Raw genomic sequence first — 19,431 nt, forward strand, 5'->3', positions numbered from 1 at the left:
ATTGTAGATGGTTTATTTTCCTTGTTGTTCTGTCCAGTTTCGCTTTATATATTTTGAATCTATGGTATTAGGTACATACAGACTTAAAATTGTAGTATCTTATTGGTACTGAGCCATTTTAAGTACAATATGATCTCTGTCTTTAATAGTGCTTTTCTTATTGTAATGTCTGCAGTGTATTTATACCAGCTTTCTTTGTTATTCCAAAACAGTAAAAAGGAAAAAGAAACATTTTTATATATACACATTTGTGTACATGAGCAAACATAGCAATAGATTAAATGCCTTAAAATGCAATTTCTGGGTAAAAGGATATGTGGGATTTAAATCTGAGACAATGCCAATGTGTCTTCCAAAGTTACTGGAGCAATCACAGTCCCACTGAGTCTATCAGCATGCTTCTATGTGAACATCTTAAAATTAGAATTTTGTTTTGCTCTGTGTGAAGGGGATGCATGAGTTTATGCTAACTTATTTGGATTAAAATTTGCCCACATGGTGACCAGTCCCCCAGCCAGGCACATGGGTCCTGGTCTGGAAGGACCATTGCTGGGAAGACTCACCTTGCTGATTTCTGTCAGGGACATGGTGATGCTGTAGAGTTGGTTCTTACTGGTGCTGGCAACCAGAGTTTCCTCTGAGGGGCTGAAGCATAGGCAGAGAACGTCCTGTTTGTCAGACTGACTTGGATCATTGCTCTGCGGGTCCACAGGAATCTGCTCAAGATGCAAAACAGCTATCAGTAATGTCCCCAGCTTGTCAGTGGGCCTTAGGCTTTCAGAGTTTTCTTGGATGACTTTAGCTTACAGACTCCCAGACCAGGCTGCTTCCTGGGATCCCCCTATTCTTTGTTTGTTTTTTTTGAGAGAGGGTCTGGCTCTGTCACCCAGACTGGAATACAGTGGCTTGATCTTGGCTCAATGCAACTTCCACCTGCCAGGCTCAAACCATCCTCTCACCTCAGCCTCCCAAGTAACTGGGACTACAGGTGCACACCACCACACCTGGCAATTTTTTTTTTTTTCTTTTTTTTTGAGACAGAGTCTTGCTCTGTCGCCCAGGCTGGAGTGCAGTGGTATAATCATGGCTCTCTGCAACCTCTGCTGCCTGGATTCAAGCAATTCTAGCTGGAATTACAGACACATGCCACCATGCCTGTTTACCTTTTTTTTTTTTTTGAGAGAGAGTTTCAATCTGTCACCCAGGCTAGAGTGCAGTGGCATGATCCTGGCTCACTGCAACCTCTGCCTCCCAGGTTCAAGCTATTCTCTTGCCTCAGCCTCCCAAGTAGCTGGGACAATAGGCACACATTGCCACGCCTGGCTAATTTTTGTATTTTTAGCACAGATAGGGTTTCACCATGTCGTCCAGGCTGGTCTCAAACTCCCGACCTCATAATTTTTTTTTTTTTTTTTGTAGAGGTGGGGTTTCACCATGTTGCCCAGGCTGTTCTAGAACTCCTGAGTTCAAGAGACCCACCCGCCTTGGCCTCCCAAAGTGCTGGGATTATAGACATAAGCCAATATGCTGGTCGATTTTCCTATTTTTAAACTAACTCTGTTCACCTCATCCTAAAACCTCTCTCAGGACAGATATCTCAAGTCACCATTTCACCATTTCTGCTCAGCAATCCTGCCCTATCCCTCCCCATCAGATGCCTTCTCAGAAAACTGCTGCTGGGGAACAAATGCCAATAGGACCCGTTTTGCTTCTTTCTTTTTCCCTCCTTACCCTGATTTCTCTGCTCTCACGGTAAAAATCCTTTTCTTCCATCTTCTCAAACAGCAGAACTCTCCCTGGCCCAGCAGAACAGGCAAATCCCTTTGAATAGGCTGCAATGGCAAACACCTGGGGCATGGACAGCTGACTGTGGCTACTGGCCGCCACCATCTGTTCATAGGAAGGGAGTGGAGAACTGATTGGTGGAAATTCGATCAGGCTGGAAACAAAAAAACAGCATATACAATTTACAGAGACAATCTTGAGGAGATGGAATTCTGCTGGGGAGGAGAAAGAAGGCTGTCATTGGGTGTGACAGAAACCACCCAATGATCCCCTTTTCCATAGCCAAATACTGCCCTTTGGCTTGGGAACTGTACACAAACTGCACATGGCCAAGCCCAGAAGCAAGCGAGTACTCGGGGCGTATGGAGTAGACAGAGGCAAGGGTTGTAGAGGAAGAGAGCCGCAGGTATGCTTGGGCCAAGCCAACGAGTCTGGGCTTTTTTCTGGGAGGCCTGGACCCCAGAGCTTAAGGACTGTGAACGCAGCTCCTGGAGAAGGTTATGGGGACTTTTTAGGAAGCTCCTAATTACAAAAAAAAAAAGAAAAAAAAAAAAAAAGGAGGATATGCCATTGGCATGGGGGGATGGTAGTAAAAATGGGTGGATTGAAGGTTATTGAGGAAGAAGAATCTACAGGATGTCATTGGGGTTGAGGGTCCAGGTTCTGGCATCCGAGAGATCTGGGTTTGAATCCTGAGCCTGCCACTTCTCAGAGCAATAATCTTGGATAGGCCAATTACCTCTTTGATCCTCAGTTTCCTTGTCTACAAAATGGGCATGATAATAGTATGAACTATATAGGGTAAGAATCAAATGGGAATATTTATGAAGTGTTTAAAGCAATGTTTGGTGCATGCAATGGTACATTCCAATCCACAGGAGATATGATTTTTTTTTTTTTTTTTTTTTTTTTTTTACCAGGAGTGTCTTTTTCTTTAAAAGCAGAGCATTTGTGTTGGGGGATAAACAGCAGCCTCAGGAGGCCAGTGTCTGCAGGGGAGCTGCAGCAGCCAGCCCAGAACTGCCTGGGTTCTGGAGCTGACGGTCCTCTGCGGTGGGTGTGGCTGCCTCGCCAGAGGGCGCCCTTGTGTATTCTGGAGCCGGAATGCTGCCTGTAGTGTGGTGCGGAGATATGATTTTTACTGGTTGTCACAGCGGTAATGTGGCATCTCTCTTACCATGGTCAATAACCACTCCTTCCTGAGACTGCACTTTACCCCATCCTCTGTCAGATTTACCTAAAACATTTCCTTGCATTTGTTGGTCTGTCGCCTCCTGCTGAATTATAAGTTCCGTGAGGACTTGTGTCCCCAGCATCTAGCAAGAGATGCCTTTTGTATACTGCAAGGGCTTGGTGGACATGAATCAACTCATTAAATTAGTCACTGTAAAATATGTTTCTAAAACTATAGTTTTGAAGACCAGCCATATTATAATGCTTACAAAATGAGGTTAGGTATAAAAAATAAAAAGAACTGTAGCTAGCCTATGGTTATAACTGTTAAATTTGTGCTTAAATATAGATGAAAACTCTTCGAGAGGAAGAGGGAAAATGGGCATAGTTGACTTTTATGGCAGAGGGGTTATGAGTGGTTTCTAAAGAGTGCTGTCTTCTGTATAACGCTGTTAGTACAATGAATGTGGGAGTGCCAGCCCAGGAAGCACCATTACCTCTCTGATTCCTGGATGACATCCAGGTTCTTTGAGTCACGGGTGGGTTCTTTGACCATTATGCTGGTCTCCCAACGCTGATCTCCAGATTCAAAGAGGAAGAGTTTGCCTGTGTCAGTGCCAACAACAATCTTGTCATCAGCCACCCAGGTGTGGGCTAGATAGTTTTGGGGTTCTCCCCTCTGAAAATTGGTTTGCTTCAGGGTTCCTTCAGTGAAACGGAGAAGCTTAAACATCCCATTTCCAGTGACACACACCTGAGTGTTATCCTGTGGACTGAAGCTCACCTGTAAAATGTGAGAGAATTGAAGAAAAAAATTTCTGAAACTAATCTTGATGGAATTATTTCCCATTTTACAAGTTAATATTTATTTCAGGCTGCTCAGAATATCTCCTAAACATCACAAAATCATGTAATTTTATGCTGCATTTGATAAGGGGACACATCTATAATCCATTATGTTTATCCATTATATTTATAGGGATATGAGTCAAACTAGGAGTCAAACTAGGAAATCTACAAAGGCCAAAGAGCAGAATGAGCAGCTTTTGACAAGAGCCACACCCAGTGCCGACAAAATGGAATAAAGCTCAGCTGGAAACACAGAAAAAGAGGGTCTGATAGGTTTACATAGCCCTGTCCAGGAGGAAAGAAATCACATGTCAGGGGATGCTATGTGGTCTCCTACCAACTGAACATCCTTCAACCACAGCTCTTATCCCAATATACACCTGCTCCTCTAGTTACAATGGGATCATGTCCTGATAAACCCATCATAAGCTGAAAATGGGCAAAGCCATGTGGCCACACAGCACCACACTGTAGAGTACCTTGGTTGTTACCTTCGTGATTGAGTGGCTGACTGGGGGCTGTGGCTGCAGCTGCTGCCCAGCATCATGAAAGTATATCACTTGGCCTCTTTCTCCAGAGTGCATATCACTCTTGTACCATTGTAAAGATGAAAATTTTAAGTTTAGCCATAGTAAGTTGGGGACTACCTGTACAGTAATAGGCAGTCAACCTGCTGTCCTGGCTAGATAGTGAGCAACTTGAAGGGCTGTGACTTTTTCATCTGTTTTCCCAGTGCTGGATTCATCATGGGCATCCAATAAATGGTTGCTGAATCTACTTAGTCAGAGCAGGAGGTGCTTCATCAGGCCTCACTGTGGCCTGGTTGAAATCCTCTTCTGGTTCTACCTGCCTTTGGTCTGATTCTGGAAAAATCACTCAGCAGCTTTCTGATTACTATTATAATTTCACCTCGCAACTTCTCTACTACTAGGAAGAGAATACACTGGATAAATAATGTGAGCGTTCTGGTTGTAATATGCTGGTTTACACATCAACATCTTGTGGGTTGAATAAGTGAGTCTATGCCGGAGACACTGATTAGCTAGAATCCCTGAACATGAACAGAACTGAGTCATGGAACTTATGGAACTTGTGGAATTGAGTGCTAGATCCCAGACTAGGGTGAGTGAACCAATATCAAACCTCCTTGGGACCCCTTGCCTAAGCCATCAATCAGGTTCCTGAGGGGTCTTCTTCCTTTTGCCCTCAAGACACAATAGAAGGTTCTGCTCCTTACATAACTGCAACTTCAGCGACAGCTTCCTCAAGACCTACCACTTTACATCACATTTCGGAAATCTTCCTACTGCCCGGCAACGCTGCTGGAAAAAGAGGCTAGGACCAGGGAGAGAAAGCAAGTTTTATTAATCCACTTCTGGGCTAAACCTGTGACCAGAAAGCAGTTCTGGGCCAAAGTAAAGAAGATAGGAGCTGGAGCTGGGGAACTCCTAGCTCTGCTACTCACTACCTCTGTGATCTTGGGTGAATTACCTAACCTCTTGGAGCCTCAGTTCTCTCATCTGTAAAATGGGGATAATGATTGTGCATACCTTATATGGTTGTTGTAAGACTAAATACAAAAATGCATGGAGGAAATCAGAACTGTGGCACACAGCACTCAATAAAAAGTAGTTGTATTTTTTATAATTTTCACGATACTTGTCACACTACTAGGTACCTGGTAGACAGGGTTGTTCTGGGTGTCGATTCTAACAATGGCCATTACTTTCTGTTTTTCCCACAGCCAGTAGACAAGATTTGACTCTGGAGGTGATGTCTGAGCCAACAGGTATTTGGAGTCTGGAGAAAAAGCCATGCTAATAAATTTCTGAACTTGGAAGTCAAAATTATTAAGAACTTTGCGCTTCCGGCAAGGGATGGATGACAATTCATAAATGGTGATGGCAGGTTTTTCTTGCACAGTCTCAGAGATAGCGAGATACCGCCGATTGGGACTGATGGACAAGGCCAACATGCCCTGACTCTTGTCTGAGCCTGCAAACAGAGGAAAAAGGAAATAATCAGGGTAGATCACACTTTCACCAGGATTCAACAGGAACCAGGCACAGTAGTGGGCACTGGAGTGGACAGAAAGAATAAAGGCGGCCTTGGCATAGCTGTGTTTGGGCATTATGAAAATGACTAGGGGCCAGGCGTGGTGGCTCACGCCTGTAATCCTGGCACTTCAGGGGGCCGAGGCAGGCAGATGACTTGAGATGGAGAGTTCGAGACCAGCCTACCCAACATGGTGAAACCCCATCTCTACTAAAAATAAAAAAATTAGCCGGGTGTGGTGGCAGGTACCTGTAATCCCAGCTACTCAGGAGGCTGAGGCAGGAGAATTGCTTGAACCTGGGAGGCGGAGACTGCAGTGAGCTGAGATGGTGCCACTGCACTCCAGCCTGGGAGACAGGGAGACTCTGTCCCCAAAAGAAACTGACTAGGGCAGGCACCTCTGAGGATGAGGTGGGAGGAGAAGTCAGGGAAAGTTTCCTGAAGGAGGGCAGGGGCGAGGTGAGATGGGGGCTGGGTGGCAGGTGGCAGTAAGAGCTTGAGACAAGGGGTGGATGTGACAAAGTGTACGGCATAGTGCGAGAACTGCAAGCAGTGGGTTTGCTGGGGCACTGCATGTGAGATGGGGTGACCAAAGATGGGCCTAAAGGGGTGGAATCGGGTCAGACCATAGAGGCCTTTATTCCCTGAGTGGCTGGCTCATCACTCCTCCTCTCCTCCAGAGGCTGGGATGCCAACTACTGGATTCCTTAGCCTCCCTTGCAGTTAGCTGACGTGTGTGACATTCTGGACATGAGGTGGAGGCAGAAGTCTTCTAGAGTGGCTTTATGATAAAGCTGGTGCTTCCTTAAAAACCAGACAGATGCATTCTATCCCCTTTTTCCTGAAATCTAGAGGTGATAACTGGAGATAGAGCTCTCATCTCACAACCGTGAGGTAATAAGAATGAAAATGAAGGCTGTGATCCTCTAGAAAACAGAGCCTCAGGCAAAGATTAAAGTGTAAATACTTTATTTGGGAAATGCAATCAGGGTCACATTACGGTTTTTGAGGGCTCTAGGTACTTTTGATTTCATGGCCCCCTCCTTCATTAAAAAATGTTTAAAAATATATTTACAGGCCAGGCGTGGTGGCTTATACGCCTGTAATCCCAGCATTCTGGGAGGCCGAGGTGGGCGTATCACCTGAAGTTGGGAGCTCGAAACCAGCCTAACCAACATAGAGAAACCCTGTCTCTACTAAAAATACAAAATTAGCTGGGCATGGTGGCCCATGCCTGTAATCCCAGCTACTCGGGAGGCTGAGGCAGAATCCCTTGAACCTGGGAGGTGGAGGTTGTGGTGAGCCGAAATTGAGCTATTGCACTCCAGCTTGGGCAACAAAAGCGAAACTCTGTCTCAAAAAAAAAAAAAAAAATATACACACACACACACACACACACACACACACACACACATATATACATGGTATGGTGGCTTGTACCTGTAATCCCAGCTACTTGGAAGGCTGAGGTGGGAGGATGGGTTGAGTCCAGGAGTTCAAGACCAGCCTGGGCAACATAGCCAGACCCCATCCACATAAAAAAAATTAGCTGGTCAAGGTGGTGCATGCCTGTATTCCCAGTTATTCAGGAGGTTAAAGTGGGGAGGATGGCCTGAACCCAGGAGTTTGAGACTGCTGTGAGCTATGATTGTGCCAGTGCACTCTAGCCTGGGCAACAGAGTGAGACCTGGTTTCTTAAAAAAAGGAAAAGAAAAGAAAAGAAAAGAAAAAAACCGTGGAGGATGGAGTTGAGATGGTTTGGAGTTCCAGAAGGAGATAACAGAACAAAAAAGATACCTGCCCTTAGATCCAGGAATCTCAAAGAATCCCTAAGAGGATAAAAAATGAAAATATAAACTATACTGTATGTCTGTGCGTGTGTATCTATGTGTGTGTGTATATATATATACACACACACGTATATATACGTGTATATATGAGGTATATACATGTACATATATGTATATGGTGTGTGTATACATGGTGCGTATTTTATACATATATATGTATATACTGTATGTGTATAGATATATATATACACACACACACACCACAGACAGACATTAAACATCCAGAAAAAAAGATCATCTACAGAAAGACGATGCTGATAGCTAATTTCTTAACCACAGCAACAAAACAGAAGCCAAAAAAACACAATGGAATACGATCTATAATGTGTTGATAAAAATTGCATACCTGTTGAAACTATCTTTCAGAAGTGAGGATAAAATAAAGTCATTTTCAGACAAAAACTGGGAGAGTTTATTAACACATTATCAGTAAATGCAGAAGGAAAATGATCCCATCTGGAATATCTGATTTGTAAAGAGTGACGGTGGGCAAAGAGTTTGGTAAGTATGACAGCAAATATAAATTAATGTTGTCTGTATAAAACCATAATTTAATTAATATTGGAAAGTCATATGATCTTTTTTATTTCTGGTTTTGAGACAAGGTCTTGCTTGGTTGCCCACTCTGGAGTACAGTGGCGTGATCTCGGCTCCCTGCAACCTCCGCCTCCCAGGTTCAAGCAATTCTCCTGCTTCAGCCTCTTGAGTAGCTGGGACTATAGGCACGTGCCACCACGCCCAGCTGATTTTTGTATTTTTAGTAGAGATGGGGTTTCACTATATTGGCCAGGATGGTCTCGATCTCTTGACCTCGTGATCTGCCCACCTTGGCCTCCCAAAATGCTGGAATTACAGGCGTGAGCAACCGCGCCCGGCCAGATGTCCATTTTTATCACCCGTATTCAACACTGTCTGGAGGTGCTTACCAGCACAGGTAGCACAAGAAAAAGGAAGAAAACCATCGTTATTTGTAGATAATATGATAGTCTATATAGAAATCCCTGCATAATCTATAGACAAATCATTAGAATTAATAATTTAGCAAATATGCTGGAAATAAACATTAATAAATAAAAGTCAACTGTATTTAATACAGTTTATTCCAACAGAATATTATGTGCTTGATAAATCTGACTTTATTAAAACTAATAATTTTTGTTCATCAAAAGATACTGTAAGGTGGGAGAAAAATGCCCCAAACTGGAAGAAATTATTTGCAAGACATATATATATCTGATAAATTATTGGTATACAGAATAAATTGTGCATGTAAAACAATAAAATTGCGAAAAATTTCCTGCACAACAAACTATAAAAAACAAGTAAAAGACTTGAACAAGGCATTTAACATACGACTAAATAGGAACAGCCCATAAACATGTAAACAGATACTCATCATCATTAACGATAGCAAAATGCAAACGAAAACCACAATTCCTTTTCTCAACTACTAGATGAGCAAAAAATTAGGAAGTTGGACAATACCAAGGGTTGGCAGGGTTGTTGAGGAATGAGAACTCTTATGCACTCCTGGTGGGAGTGTAAATTGGTACTATCATATTACTCAGTAAGTTTAGTCCTGGCCGTGTGTCCTAGAGAATCTGCACAAATAGACGAATGTATACGCATGCAAGAATGTTTATAGTAGTATAGTTTGTAATAGCATATGATTGTTATTTCCCAAATGTCCCTCAACACTAGAGTGAATACATATATTTGAGACATTATATTCATATGATGGAACACTACATAGCAATACAATGAACTTGGTTATATGTATCAAGATGCATGAATCTCAAAAGCATGATGTTGAACTGATGCAGCAGGACACGGAATACAGGGAGAAGCCCTAGAATTGGTAATATTCTATTTCCTATGCTGGTGGCTGGGTTCACAGAGCTACATTCTATTGTAATTCTTTAAATATTACATATATGTAGGGTACATTCTTTCGTGTGTCTATGTCACAATAAAAGGTGTCAATGCAACAAAAAATGGGAAAATGGATTCGGTTGTTGAAATCATGAATATCATCAACAGGACCACTGTGAACAAAAATAAGGGCTGTAATGTTATACAAATGGTTATTTGCAACTTGGGATAAAGTTTACAGTGTCTTCATCATACATGGATTCAAAAGGTGATGTAATGAAGGTGGCGTGCTCAGGAAAACTGTGTCAGACAACTCAAAAAGGGGCTCTGGTAATGACAAAGGCAATGATATTGAAGATACCAAAAGAGGGATTCTTAACATATTTTCCTGAAATTACAGTGAAAAAAGCACTTTTAAATTAACATTTTATATGTGATTTTAACTACGTATGCATGACTGATTAATCTAGTTTCATAATACAAGTCGCCATTTATTTCCTCTACCTTTATAATACTGCATATATATTCAAATTGGCCAAAATCTTTCTTTCCAATCATCATGCTGGGATTATGGGGTTATATGTGGCACATACCATTCCTGTATGTCAGGATGGAAAGGGTTTTTACCTGGAATGAATTTTTGCCATTTCTGATCCACATTGTACTTCACACAGTGATTTCCTGAAGGAAATATAATGATCTGTTCATCGAAGTAGAAGATATTGTTGGCCACGTGGGATCGAAGACCAAAAACATGCAGCGTCTGAGCTACCACGGCCGACATGATCTCCCGCCAAAGAGTTCTGCTGAACCACCAAGGCGGTGTTTCAGAGTGGAGAGCGTTGCCCTGCTCCGCCCCGACCCCGCCCCCGGCCCAGACACGCCCCGCCCAGCATCTAGGACACGCCCTCCCCGCTCCTTGCCCCTCCCCTTCCCCCTCCCCTTTCCCCTCCCCCGGGGTCCTCCTGCGCGCCACCGCATCCCCGCGTCTCCTTTTTCTGCCTTTTCCTTTGTACCCTCACTGCTACCAGCTCCTTCTGGCGACCCCCAGGTACCCGCTCCCACCTTTCACTTCTCTCTGGGTCAGCAGACCACGCATGTATCCACAGGCACTACCTGTGCGGATCCTAAGCAACCCGGGCACTTTCAAACGCCGTAGCGGTTCCTATAGCAACGACAAACCGGAAGTATGGTTTGCCGCCGGAAGCGGAAGCCCAATCAAAAGTTTAGCAGTAGCTGTGAGTTGCTGGCCCTGGTGCGACTCTGTGGCACGTGGAGCCACGGCCTGGGACTAGGGGGCTGAAGGCAGGCAGCGGCGGCCAGGGCCGCCCTCTGCTAGCCGCTTGGGTCTCGGGATACCCCGCTTCTTCTTGTAGGTGTGGGACGTGCGTGCGGCGAGATGGACACTCCTCCGCTCTCGGATTCGGAGTCGGAATCCGATGAATCTCTTGTCACAGACAGAGAGGTAAGTCTCAGCAGAGCTCGCGGGGCTGGGCATGGGAGAGGGGGTCTTACACCCCTGGGAGTGACCGTGATTGTGTCCTGCAGTTGCAGGATGCGTTTTCCCGAGGGCTTCTGAAGCCAGGCCTCAATGTCGTGCTAGAGGGGCCGAAGAAGGCCGTGAACGACGCGGTGAGCGCGGGCACAGGGTCGGGGGTACTCGGACTTGGGATGCGCACCAGCCGCTGTTGGGCTTGGGAGACCGATTCTTGTCCCAGGAAAGATGCACCCTGAGCCTTGCCAAGAGGGTCTATTACCTGTCTGCGTATTGGGGATTAGCGCTTTGTCCCTTTGCCTAACAGCCTGTGCTTGGGAAGAACAAACTCAGAGTCCCCTTCTTATGAGCTCAGTGTCTGGATTTCCTAGAATGGCCTGAAGCAATGTTTGGCAGAATTCAAGCGGGATCTGGAATGGGTTGAAAGACTCGATGTGACACTGGGTCCGGTGCCAGAAATCGGTGGATCTGAGGCGCCAACACCTCAGAACAAGGACCAGAAAGCTGTTGATCCAGAAGACGACTTCCAGCGAGAGATGAGTTTGTATGTTTTCAAATGTTGGAGAAGTTGAGGATCCTTGTGCAGGAGAGTGGGAAAGGGGAAATTAGTAAGCCTGCACTCAGAATAAGCTTAGGGGTAGGGAGAGCAGCTTCTTTTGACTAAGAGTAGCTAGGAGATTCTCGCTGTTTGAGAGGAGAGCTCCTTGGTCCACAGTCACGATTCAAAGTCCAGTTTAGGGACTAATTTGAAATATTCATGTTAAAGCTTTTTGTGCATGCTTCAGTTAAAAAAAAAAACAACAAAAAAAACCTTGCTTATGGGATGTTCTTGTGTGGAATTGCTTTAGTAATTACGTAAGAATCCATAATCGACATTAGTTTGTGTTAATGGGTACCTTTAGAGTAGTCATTCTCTTAAAACTATTTTTAGCAATACCCCTCCCCTTTTTAAAAACTGGTATATGTCTACATTTCTTTTAGATACTAAATCAGTGAGGTTTGGTGACAGTTTTTGTTTGTTCTTGCTAATGGAGGTCAGATTTTGAGAGTCCTTCTGAGCTTGGATAACTCATGAGAGGCAGTGAAAAGGAACGTAAGGCCTCTCTCCTTCACCTCATTACACATTTTGTCCCACAATTCTCAGCTACCGCCAAGCCCAGGCCGCAGTGCTTGCAGTCTTACCCCGCCTCCATCAGCTCAAAGTCCCTACCAAGCGACCCGCTGATTATTTTGCAGAAATGGCCAAGTCTGATCTGCAGATGCAGAAGGTAAGAAATAGAAATATTCCTCTGGAAAGCCAAAATTTTGTACTTAAGCATATTCAGCTGGCTTAGAAAGATAGCTGTGAGCCCAATAATGGGGAGCCAGTTGTCAGAGGACAATTATTACCTCTTCCATAGATTGACTACTTCAGAGTCATGCCAGTTACCACCAATTAGATGCATATGACATTTTTTCTAAAATCAGCAATTAAGGAGAGGAACAGTGCTGTGAGAAGTGTAGTCCTTGAGGTGAAGATGGCCCATTGCATTTCCTAGCTGGCTTGGTCATGGCATGGTGTGCAGAGAAGACAGCATTCTTGTGCCCTTGCCACTGGTAGTGCTAGAACTTGTAGACAATTACTTTTCTCTGGGCCTCAGTTTTCTCCTCTATAAAATGAGGGATTCTCAGATGGTTCAGATACAGTACAATTTAGAGTTGGGTAGAACTTGGACCTCATTTAACTTTGAAGGAGGGGATTGCCAGCATGTAACCAAGATATACTCAGCCCTCCATAGCCATGGGTTCAGCATCTGTGGATTCAGCCAACCTCAGATCAAAAATATTTGAGAAAAAAATTTGAAAATGTTGGAAAAAGAAAACTTGAATTTGCCATGTGCTGAGAACATTGAATCTGTGAGAATGACATGATGCGTAGCATTGAATTCAGTATTATAAGTAATCTAGAGACTATTTAAAGCAGTGGTCTGGCAACAGGGACCGGTTTCGTGGATGACAATTTTTTCATGAACTGGGGGAGGGGATAGTTCCGGGATGAAACTGTTCCACCTCAGATCATCAGGCATTAGATTCTCATAAGGAGCACACAACCTAAATCCTTTGCATGCTTTCACAGTAGAGTTCGGGCTCCTATGAGAATTTAATGCAGCCGCTGATCTGACAGGAGGTGGAGCTCAGGTGGTAACGCTCGCTTGCCTGCCACTCACTTCCTGCTGTGTGGCCTGGTTCCTAACAGGCCACAGATTCATAGCAGGTTCATGGCAGTCTGTGGCCCAGGAGTTGAGGTCCCCTGACTTTATACTGGAGGCGAGTGTAGGTTATATGCAAACGCTACACCATTTTTATATAAGGGACTTGAGCATCTGTGGATTTTGATGTCTGTAGTGGGTCCTAGAACTTATCCTCTATGGATACTGAGGAATGAGTATATTTAAATAGTATCCTGGGGTCTCAAACTGGATTTTAGGGAGCTTTTGTCATGGTAGTAGTTCACCTTCTCACTGTGAACTCTGTACAAGTTCTCACTGACAACTTCTCGTCCTTTAACTAAAATGTGTATGTTTGACTGAAAAGGCTAGGCACCTGATATCTGCGTGGATTTTTATTATGTATGTGGTATACTAGAAAAGGACACTGAGGCCGCATACTGGTTTCCAGCCTCAGTCTACTGACAGTAGAAATGGGGAGAAGTTTGTCTTCTTTCCTGGGCTTCAGACAGGCAGTTTGTAAAATGAAACAGACAGCACACTGGAATTGGGAAGGTGACTTTCAATCTCTGGCTTCACTCTGACACTTTTGGTAAAGTGCTCAGCCTGTGGGCCCCATTGTCCTCAGGGGTTGGAATTGATGATTTACAAGTTGCATAGTTTAAAGAACAGGGAATATCTGTTCCCTGCTCTAGTGCATCCTAAGTAGTGGTCATTCCAGATTCAAATAACATAAACTGACAGCGTTTTGTGTTGTAGATTCGACAGAAGCTGCAGACTAAACAGGCTGCCATGGAGAGGTCTGAAAAGGCTAAACAACTGCGAGCACTTAGGAAATACGGGAAGAAGGTGAGAAGGAAAGTGTGCAGGGAACAGGAAGAGGCGGAGTGTGTGTGTTAGATGAGATTGCCGTGGTCTGACGTGGTCCCCTGAACTGAATGGAGCTGTGTGTTGATCGTGTGTTTACCATCTCTCAGTGTATGTGCTGGTATTCATGAGCACAGTCTTGCCTGGACATGAATGCTTCCCCAGGAGTAGTATGGTGACTGCAGGCGAGCCAGTCACCTCTCTGGTCTTCAGTTTTCATTATCTATACACTGGGTCCAGATGAGTGGTTTCCAAACCAGACCTCAGCAAAATCACCAGGGGAAGTTTTTCAAAACAGAATTCTAGACTTCAGAATCCCCGGGAATCTGTGTCTGTTTTCCCCCTTCTCCAAAAGCTTTCCAGGTGATTCTGAAATGCATCCTGGTTTGGGATTCACTGGCCTATGTGATAATCATGTCCCTGAAGAAATTATCCTAATGATTGTCGTCCAATCTGAAAGATTGCCTGTGTGTTTGAACTGTGAATGTCTGAGTTCTAATGTAACACCAGATCAGGCATACCCTGAAACTTTTCTTGGTTTTCCTTTTTTATTTCATGGTCATCTAAGAACGAAGATGACGGGTTTTAAAGTTAGGATTGTGGGAAGACATGAATGTGAGGAAGATTGGCGTGGGTGTTAAGACTTTGTCAACATTTGGACAGAAGCAGTTGTGATCTGGGTTGCAGGACTCTTGTCCACATTTGGGGTCGTTTCACTGATACATTCTCAGCAGAGTAAGAATAGGCTGGGATCCTGTCCTCTACAAAAGGCCTGCTGCGGATTTATTATTTCTTTGATCTGGAGGTGGATGGTTGAGATTCTCTCAAAGACACCAATAAGTAATTTAACATAACGAAAATTACCAAAAGCAAAGACAAACTCACTTGGGCCTTTTAGTTCACTGTTCCTAATTTAAGGAAACATTGGGGAAGAGGTTGTCAACTGGGGTGAATTTGCTCCCTAGGAGTTTTCTGTGACTGCCTGGTGATATTTTTAGTTGTCAAATTTGGGAGGGAGGGTACTACTGGCATCTAGTAGGTAGAGGGCAGGGGTGCTGCTAAATATCCTACAGTGCAGGACAGGCCCCTACGCCCCAGCAAAGAATTATTCTCTCCACACTGTAGCAGTATCAAGATTGAGAAAACCCCTGTTAGAGTATTATAAAGTATCTCCTTTTATCCTTCAAACTTTTTTCTTTTCTTTTCCTGGGGACATTGTTTTTTTCTTTTCCTTTTGGTTACTTTCATACCTAGTTACAGTGGGTTAAATAATCTGTCCAAATGTGATGTGAAAATTGATGTAGTCTTAAACATGATTTGCTTCAGTTTTGTAGGCAGGATTGTATAATAGGATGAGTGCTGGCTTTGGAATAAAACAGCCTGGGTCATCTCAGCTGTGCACTTTTTCACTATGCAACTTGGGCAAGTTAACTTCTCTGTGCTTCAGTTTAGGGGATAACAAATTTCAACTTCACTACATTGTTATGAGACAGATATATCTTCATCTATGAAGAATATACCTAGATCTGAGAATATACTTAGAGTCCCTAACACAGTTTTTGGCACATAGTAAATGTCAAAGGGTAGCAGCATTAATCATGGTGTTGCTCTTAAGACAATGTAGATACTGGAGTAATGGTATGGAATAGCTGTTAACAGTCCTTGTGTTCATATCACAGGTGCAAACGGAGGTTCTTCAGAAGAGGCAGCAGGAGAAGGCACATATGATGAATGCTATTAAGAAGTATCAGAAAGGTTGGTACATCTCTCTGCTAGGGGAAGAAGGGTAGCAGGTACTTTAGAGTTGATTTGGACACTTAGTGCTTTGGAGCCTTCTTGGTTGATGTGGACCTAGGTTTTGGGAATGGTGTTGGAGAGCAGGATGTGACTGTTAAAATCAGTGTAGCAAATAATAGCCTCATATGGTGGTTTAAACTTTTCTTCTTAAAATACAGTGGTGCTGATCACAATTACTTCTTCACTTACAGGCTTCTCCGATAAACTGGATTTCCTTGAGGGAGATCAGAAGCCTCTGGCACAGCGCACAAAGGCAGGAGCCAAAGGCCAGCAGATGAAGAAGGGGTGAGAAGTGTTTTGGCATGGTGTCTTTGGATCCCGTGAGGTGTGATGGGGCCACAGGTCACAAGGATGGCAGACATAGCACCTCCACCAGCACAGCCATAGAGTCCAGACAGTGCAGCTGCTGCCTGTGGCCGAGACCCCTAGCACTGTGTGATGGGCCCTTTTAGCCATGCCAGTCTTTGAAGAGTAAAAGAAGGCACTTTTTAAACTTGTGGTTTTTGGACAGAGTCTCAGTCTGTCACCCAGGCTACAGTGCAGTGGTAGTCTTGGCTCACTGCAACCTCCACCACCTGGGTTCAAGTGATTTTTGTGCCTCAGCCTCCTGAGTAACTGGAACTACAGGTGTCCGCCACCACATCCAGCTAATTTTTGTATATTTAGTAGAGGTGGGGTTTCGCCATGTTGGCCAGGCTGGTCTTGAACTCCTGGCCTCAAGTGATTCACCCACTTCAGCCTCCCAAAGTGCTGGGATTATAGGTGTGAACCACTGCACCCATCCCAAGAAGGTACTTTTAAGTATGTGGCACCCTTTAAGTGAATGCCGAGTAAAAGTTGATTCCTCATCACACAGTGTGATGGTCGAGAGTTCAGACTTAGGGTTCAGATCCCGACTCTACCACTCAGTAGGAGGGCAGTTTTGAACAAGTTACCATACCTTTCTAAATGCTAATTGCCTCATCTGCTAAGTTGAGGAAATAGTGTCTGCCTCATAGTATGAAGATTAAAAGAGAGAATGTGGGCTCTCATTGTTCTTTCTAGTCCACTTTTTTGCATACCTGGCTACCAGGCCTAGGGGAAATGATAATTTCCATGTAAGATAGTAAGTGCTATGATAGAGGCATTTGGGGATTAGTACTGAGGCAGCTTTTATAAATACCTGACAGGGTCTGGGGATGGGTTTCTGGAGGAGGGTTCGACTTGAGCATTGCTTGAAGCATGAGTAGGAATTAACCACGAGAATAGAAGAGAAGCTGGGTTTGGGAAGAAGTGAAAGCCTGAAAGAGCAAAGCCATCGAGATGTGAAATCTCAGGGGTTTGTGAGGAACAGTAAGCCCTTGGTGTCACTGGGAATACAGTGCAAAGCAAGGAGGGGTGCGATGTGGCTGGGGGGACCTGGGCTGTGGGTTTGCCTTGTTGAGGAGCTTGGGCTTTGTCTAGAAGGCAGTAGAGAGACTAAGTTGTAGGTTGTACTAATAATAATGAGCAGGTTATATTCATGTTTTTAAAAAGATTACAGTGGATTTTGTATAGGTGACAGACTTGAGGCAAGCTGAGAAAATGACAAGGAGACTATTGCAAAAGTCCAGATGAAAATGATAATAATCTGAAAGTGGCAACTGAGGGAGAAGAGAAGATGGATTGAAGAAACATTGAAGAGGTGAAATGAGCAGGACTTAGTAATTGACTTGGGTATAAAGAGTGAGAGAAGAACCAAGGCTGACTCTCACATGTTTGACCTGTGTGTCTGGGTTGGTGGGAGCAGTGCCAGCCTCAAGTGAGGGCATATGTACAGCAAGTAGAGCCAGTCCAGGAGATGACATGAATTTGGAGATGCTGAATTCAAGATTCCTATTGGATGACCAGTTTTACATTTGAATGTTATTCCATTTGAATGTTATTCGAATGCCTATAATTACATTTGAATGTTTACATTTGAATGTATTCATTTCATTACATTTGAATGTTACAAATGTAACATTAGATTTGGATGTGAACTGCATGTATTTACCCTTGAGAGGAATAGACACAACTGAGGGTGATTTAACAAGATTTGGTTAAAATAGAAAGCTTGCTTTTTTTTTTTTTTTTTTTTTTTTTGAGACAGAGTCTTGCTCCGCCACCCAGGCTGGAGTGCAGTGGCGTGATCTTGCTCACTGTAAGCTCCGCCTCCCGGGTTCACGCCATTCTCCTGCCTCAGCCTCCTGAGTAGCTGGGACTACAGGCACCCGCCACCACGCCCGGCTAATTTTTTGTATTTTTTTAGTAGAGACGGGGTTTCACCGTGTTAGCCAGGATAGTCTTGATCTCCTGACCTCATGATCCACCCGTCTCAGCCTCCCAAAGTGCTGGGATTACAGGCGTGAGCCACCGCACCTGGCCTAAAATAAAAAGGTTTCTAAAGACAGCAGGAAGCCACATGATACATGTAGAGCCTTCTCTGCTTGTTGCTTTATTTTCCTGCCCTGGTGGTCAGAACTGTAAATAGATGAGCTAGATGAGTTTGTCTAGAGAGGCTGTAGCATAGGATTGTGGGGCCAAGGATGAGATTCTGGGTTACAGACGTGCCTAAGGGGCTTTGCTTATAGAAAGGAAACTGAGAGCATTGCTGGGCCATCAAATTCATGAGAGTTTACAGTGCTGTGGGTGATGTCTAGGACCATTCTTTTCCAGGCCCAGTGCTAAACGACGGTATAAAAACCAGAAGTTTGGTTTTGGTGGAAAGAAGAAAGGCTCAAAGTGGAACACTCGGGAGAGCTATGATGATGTATCTAGCTTCCGAGCCAAGACAGCTCATGGCAGAGGCCTCAAGAGGCCTGGCAAGAAAGGATCAAATGTAAGTGAGCCCAGGTGTCCGGGTGAGGAGCAGGCTCAGCCTCCCCTCCCACTCCCAGCCCTGCCCTCTCCCTTCAGTTATGTTCGTCCTCACCTGGGGCAGAAGGCAAGCTGCTATGTGACCAGATGTGGTATATCTTTTTCTGTAGAAGAGACCTGGAAAACGAACGAGAGAGAAGATGAAGAACAGAACGCACTAAACAGCATCTTTGAATACAAAGAACCAAGAAAAAGGAATGAAGACTCACAATTTCACAACACACTTTGATCCCTTCTGTTGGTGTCATGTTGTAAACATTTCTTTTAATAAACTAAATAAAAATTATTAAAGAACACATACCTTTGGTTAAATAGTCCAGACTAAAAGATTGAGAAGTTACTTTGCATTGCTATCTATTGATAATTTAGACATTGAGTTCAAATTGCCTTCATTTTGTGATAAATGGTTTAACTGACACCTCCCTCATTTCTTATGCCTCATCCTTCTAAGTAGTTATATTACAATCAATCCCCGTAAAGCTCAATGCCCATATTTTACAGGCGTGAGCCACCGTGATTTTCTTTGTGGTACAGCTTTTGGTTTTTCCTCCAGTTAACTTTCACCTTACATTCTTCTGCTTGCCTAATTTTCCTTCTGTATTCT

At 44.0% G+C, this 19,431-nt stretch overlaps 2 protein-coding genes and 1 long non-coding RNA gene across 5 annotated transcripts in view; 2 read left to right on the forward strand and 1 right to left on the reverse strand.

Moving 5' to 3' along the window:
- Positions 1-7,656, forward strand: part of LOC106998150 (uncharacterized) — an 88,136-nt gene extending 80,480 nt beyond the window's left edge. The window contains exons 5-6 of the long non-coding RNA XR_013403305.1: positions 5,552-6,122; positions 7,109-7,656. This is a non-coding gene — a long non-coding RNA (uncharacterized LOC106998150). The remainder of the gene's footprint in view (positions 1-5,551; positions 6,123-7,108) is intronic.
- CFAP57 (cilia and flagella associated protein 57) overlaps positions 1-10,773 on the reverse strand; it is a 76,577-nt gene extending 65,804 nt beyond the window's left edge. For 2 of the 3 annotated variants that reach the window (XM_028834875.2, XM_028834872.2), the window contains exons 1-5: positions 10,212-10,412; positions 5,486-5,802; positions 3,456-3,742; positions 1,732-1,939; positions 564-716 (exon numbers count right to left, since the gene is read on the reverse strand). In XM_028834875.2, the coding sequence (XP_028690708.1) occupies positions 564-716; positions 1,732-1,939; positions 3,456-3,742; positions 5,486-5,802; positions 10,212-10,368 (1,122 nt within the window). In that variant the 5' untranslated portion in view covers positions 10,369-10,412. Of the gene's footprint in view, positions 1-563; positions 717-1,731; positions 1,940-3,455; positions 3,743-5,485; positions 5,803-10,211; positions 10,413-10,649 lie in introns of those variants that run through there. The other variant, XM_077960760.1, reaches the window with a different exon arrangement.
- A 7-nt stretch (positions 10,774-10,780) lies between these two features.
- Positions 10,781-19,125, forward strand: EBNA1BP2 (EBNA1 binding protein 2). The gene is made up of 10 exons (XM_015137342.3): positions 10,781-10,822; positions 10,961-11,049; positions 11,133-11,216; positions 11,451-11,623; positions 12,224-12,347; positions 14,046-14,135; positions 15,833-15,908; positions 16,142-16,235; positions 18,627-18,789; positions 18,938-19,125. The coding sequence occupies exons 2-10, from the start codon at positions 10,984-10,986 to the stop codon at positions 18,986-18,988; spliced, it is 921 nt and encodes a 306-aa protein (XP_014992828.2). The 5' UTR covers positions 10,781-10,822; positions 10,961-10,983; the 3' UTR covers positions 18,989-19,125.
- Positions 19,126-19,431: the final 306 nt, after the last annotated feature.

This window comes from Macaca mulatta, chromosome 1, assembly GCF_049350105.2.
Source record: "Macaca mulatta isolate MMU2019108-1 chromosome 1, T2T-MMU8v2.0, whole genome shotgun sequence".
Lineage (NCBI taxonomy): Eukaryota > Metazoa > Chordata > Mammalia > Primates > Cercopithecidae > Macaca > Macaca mulatta.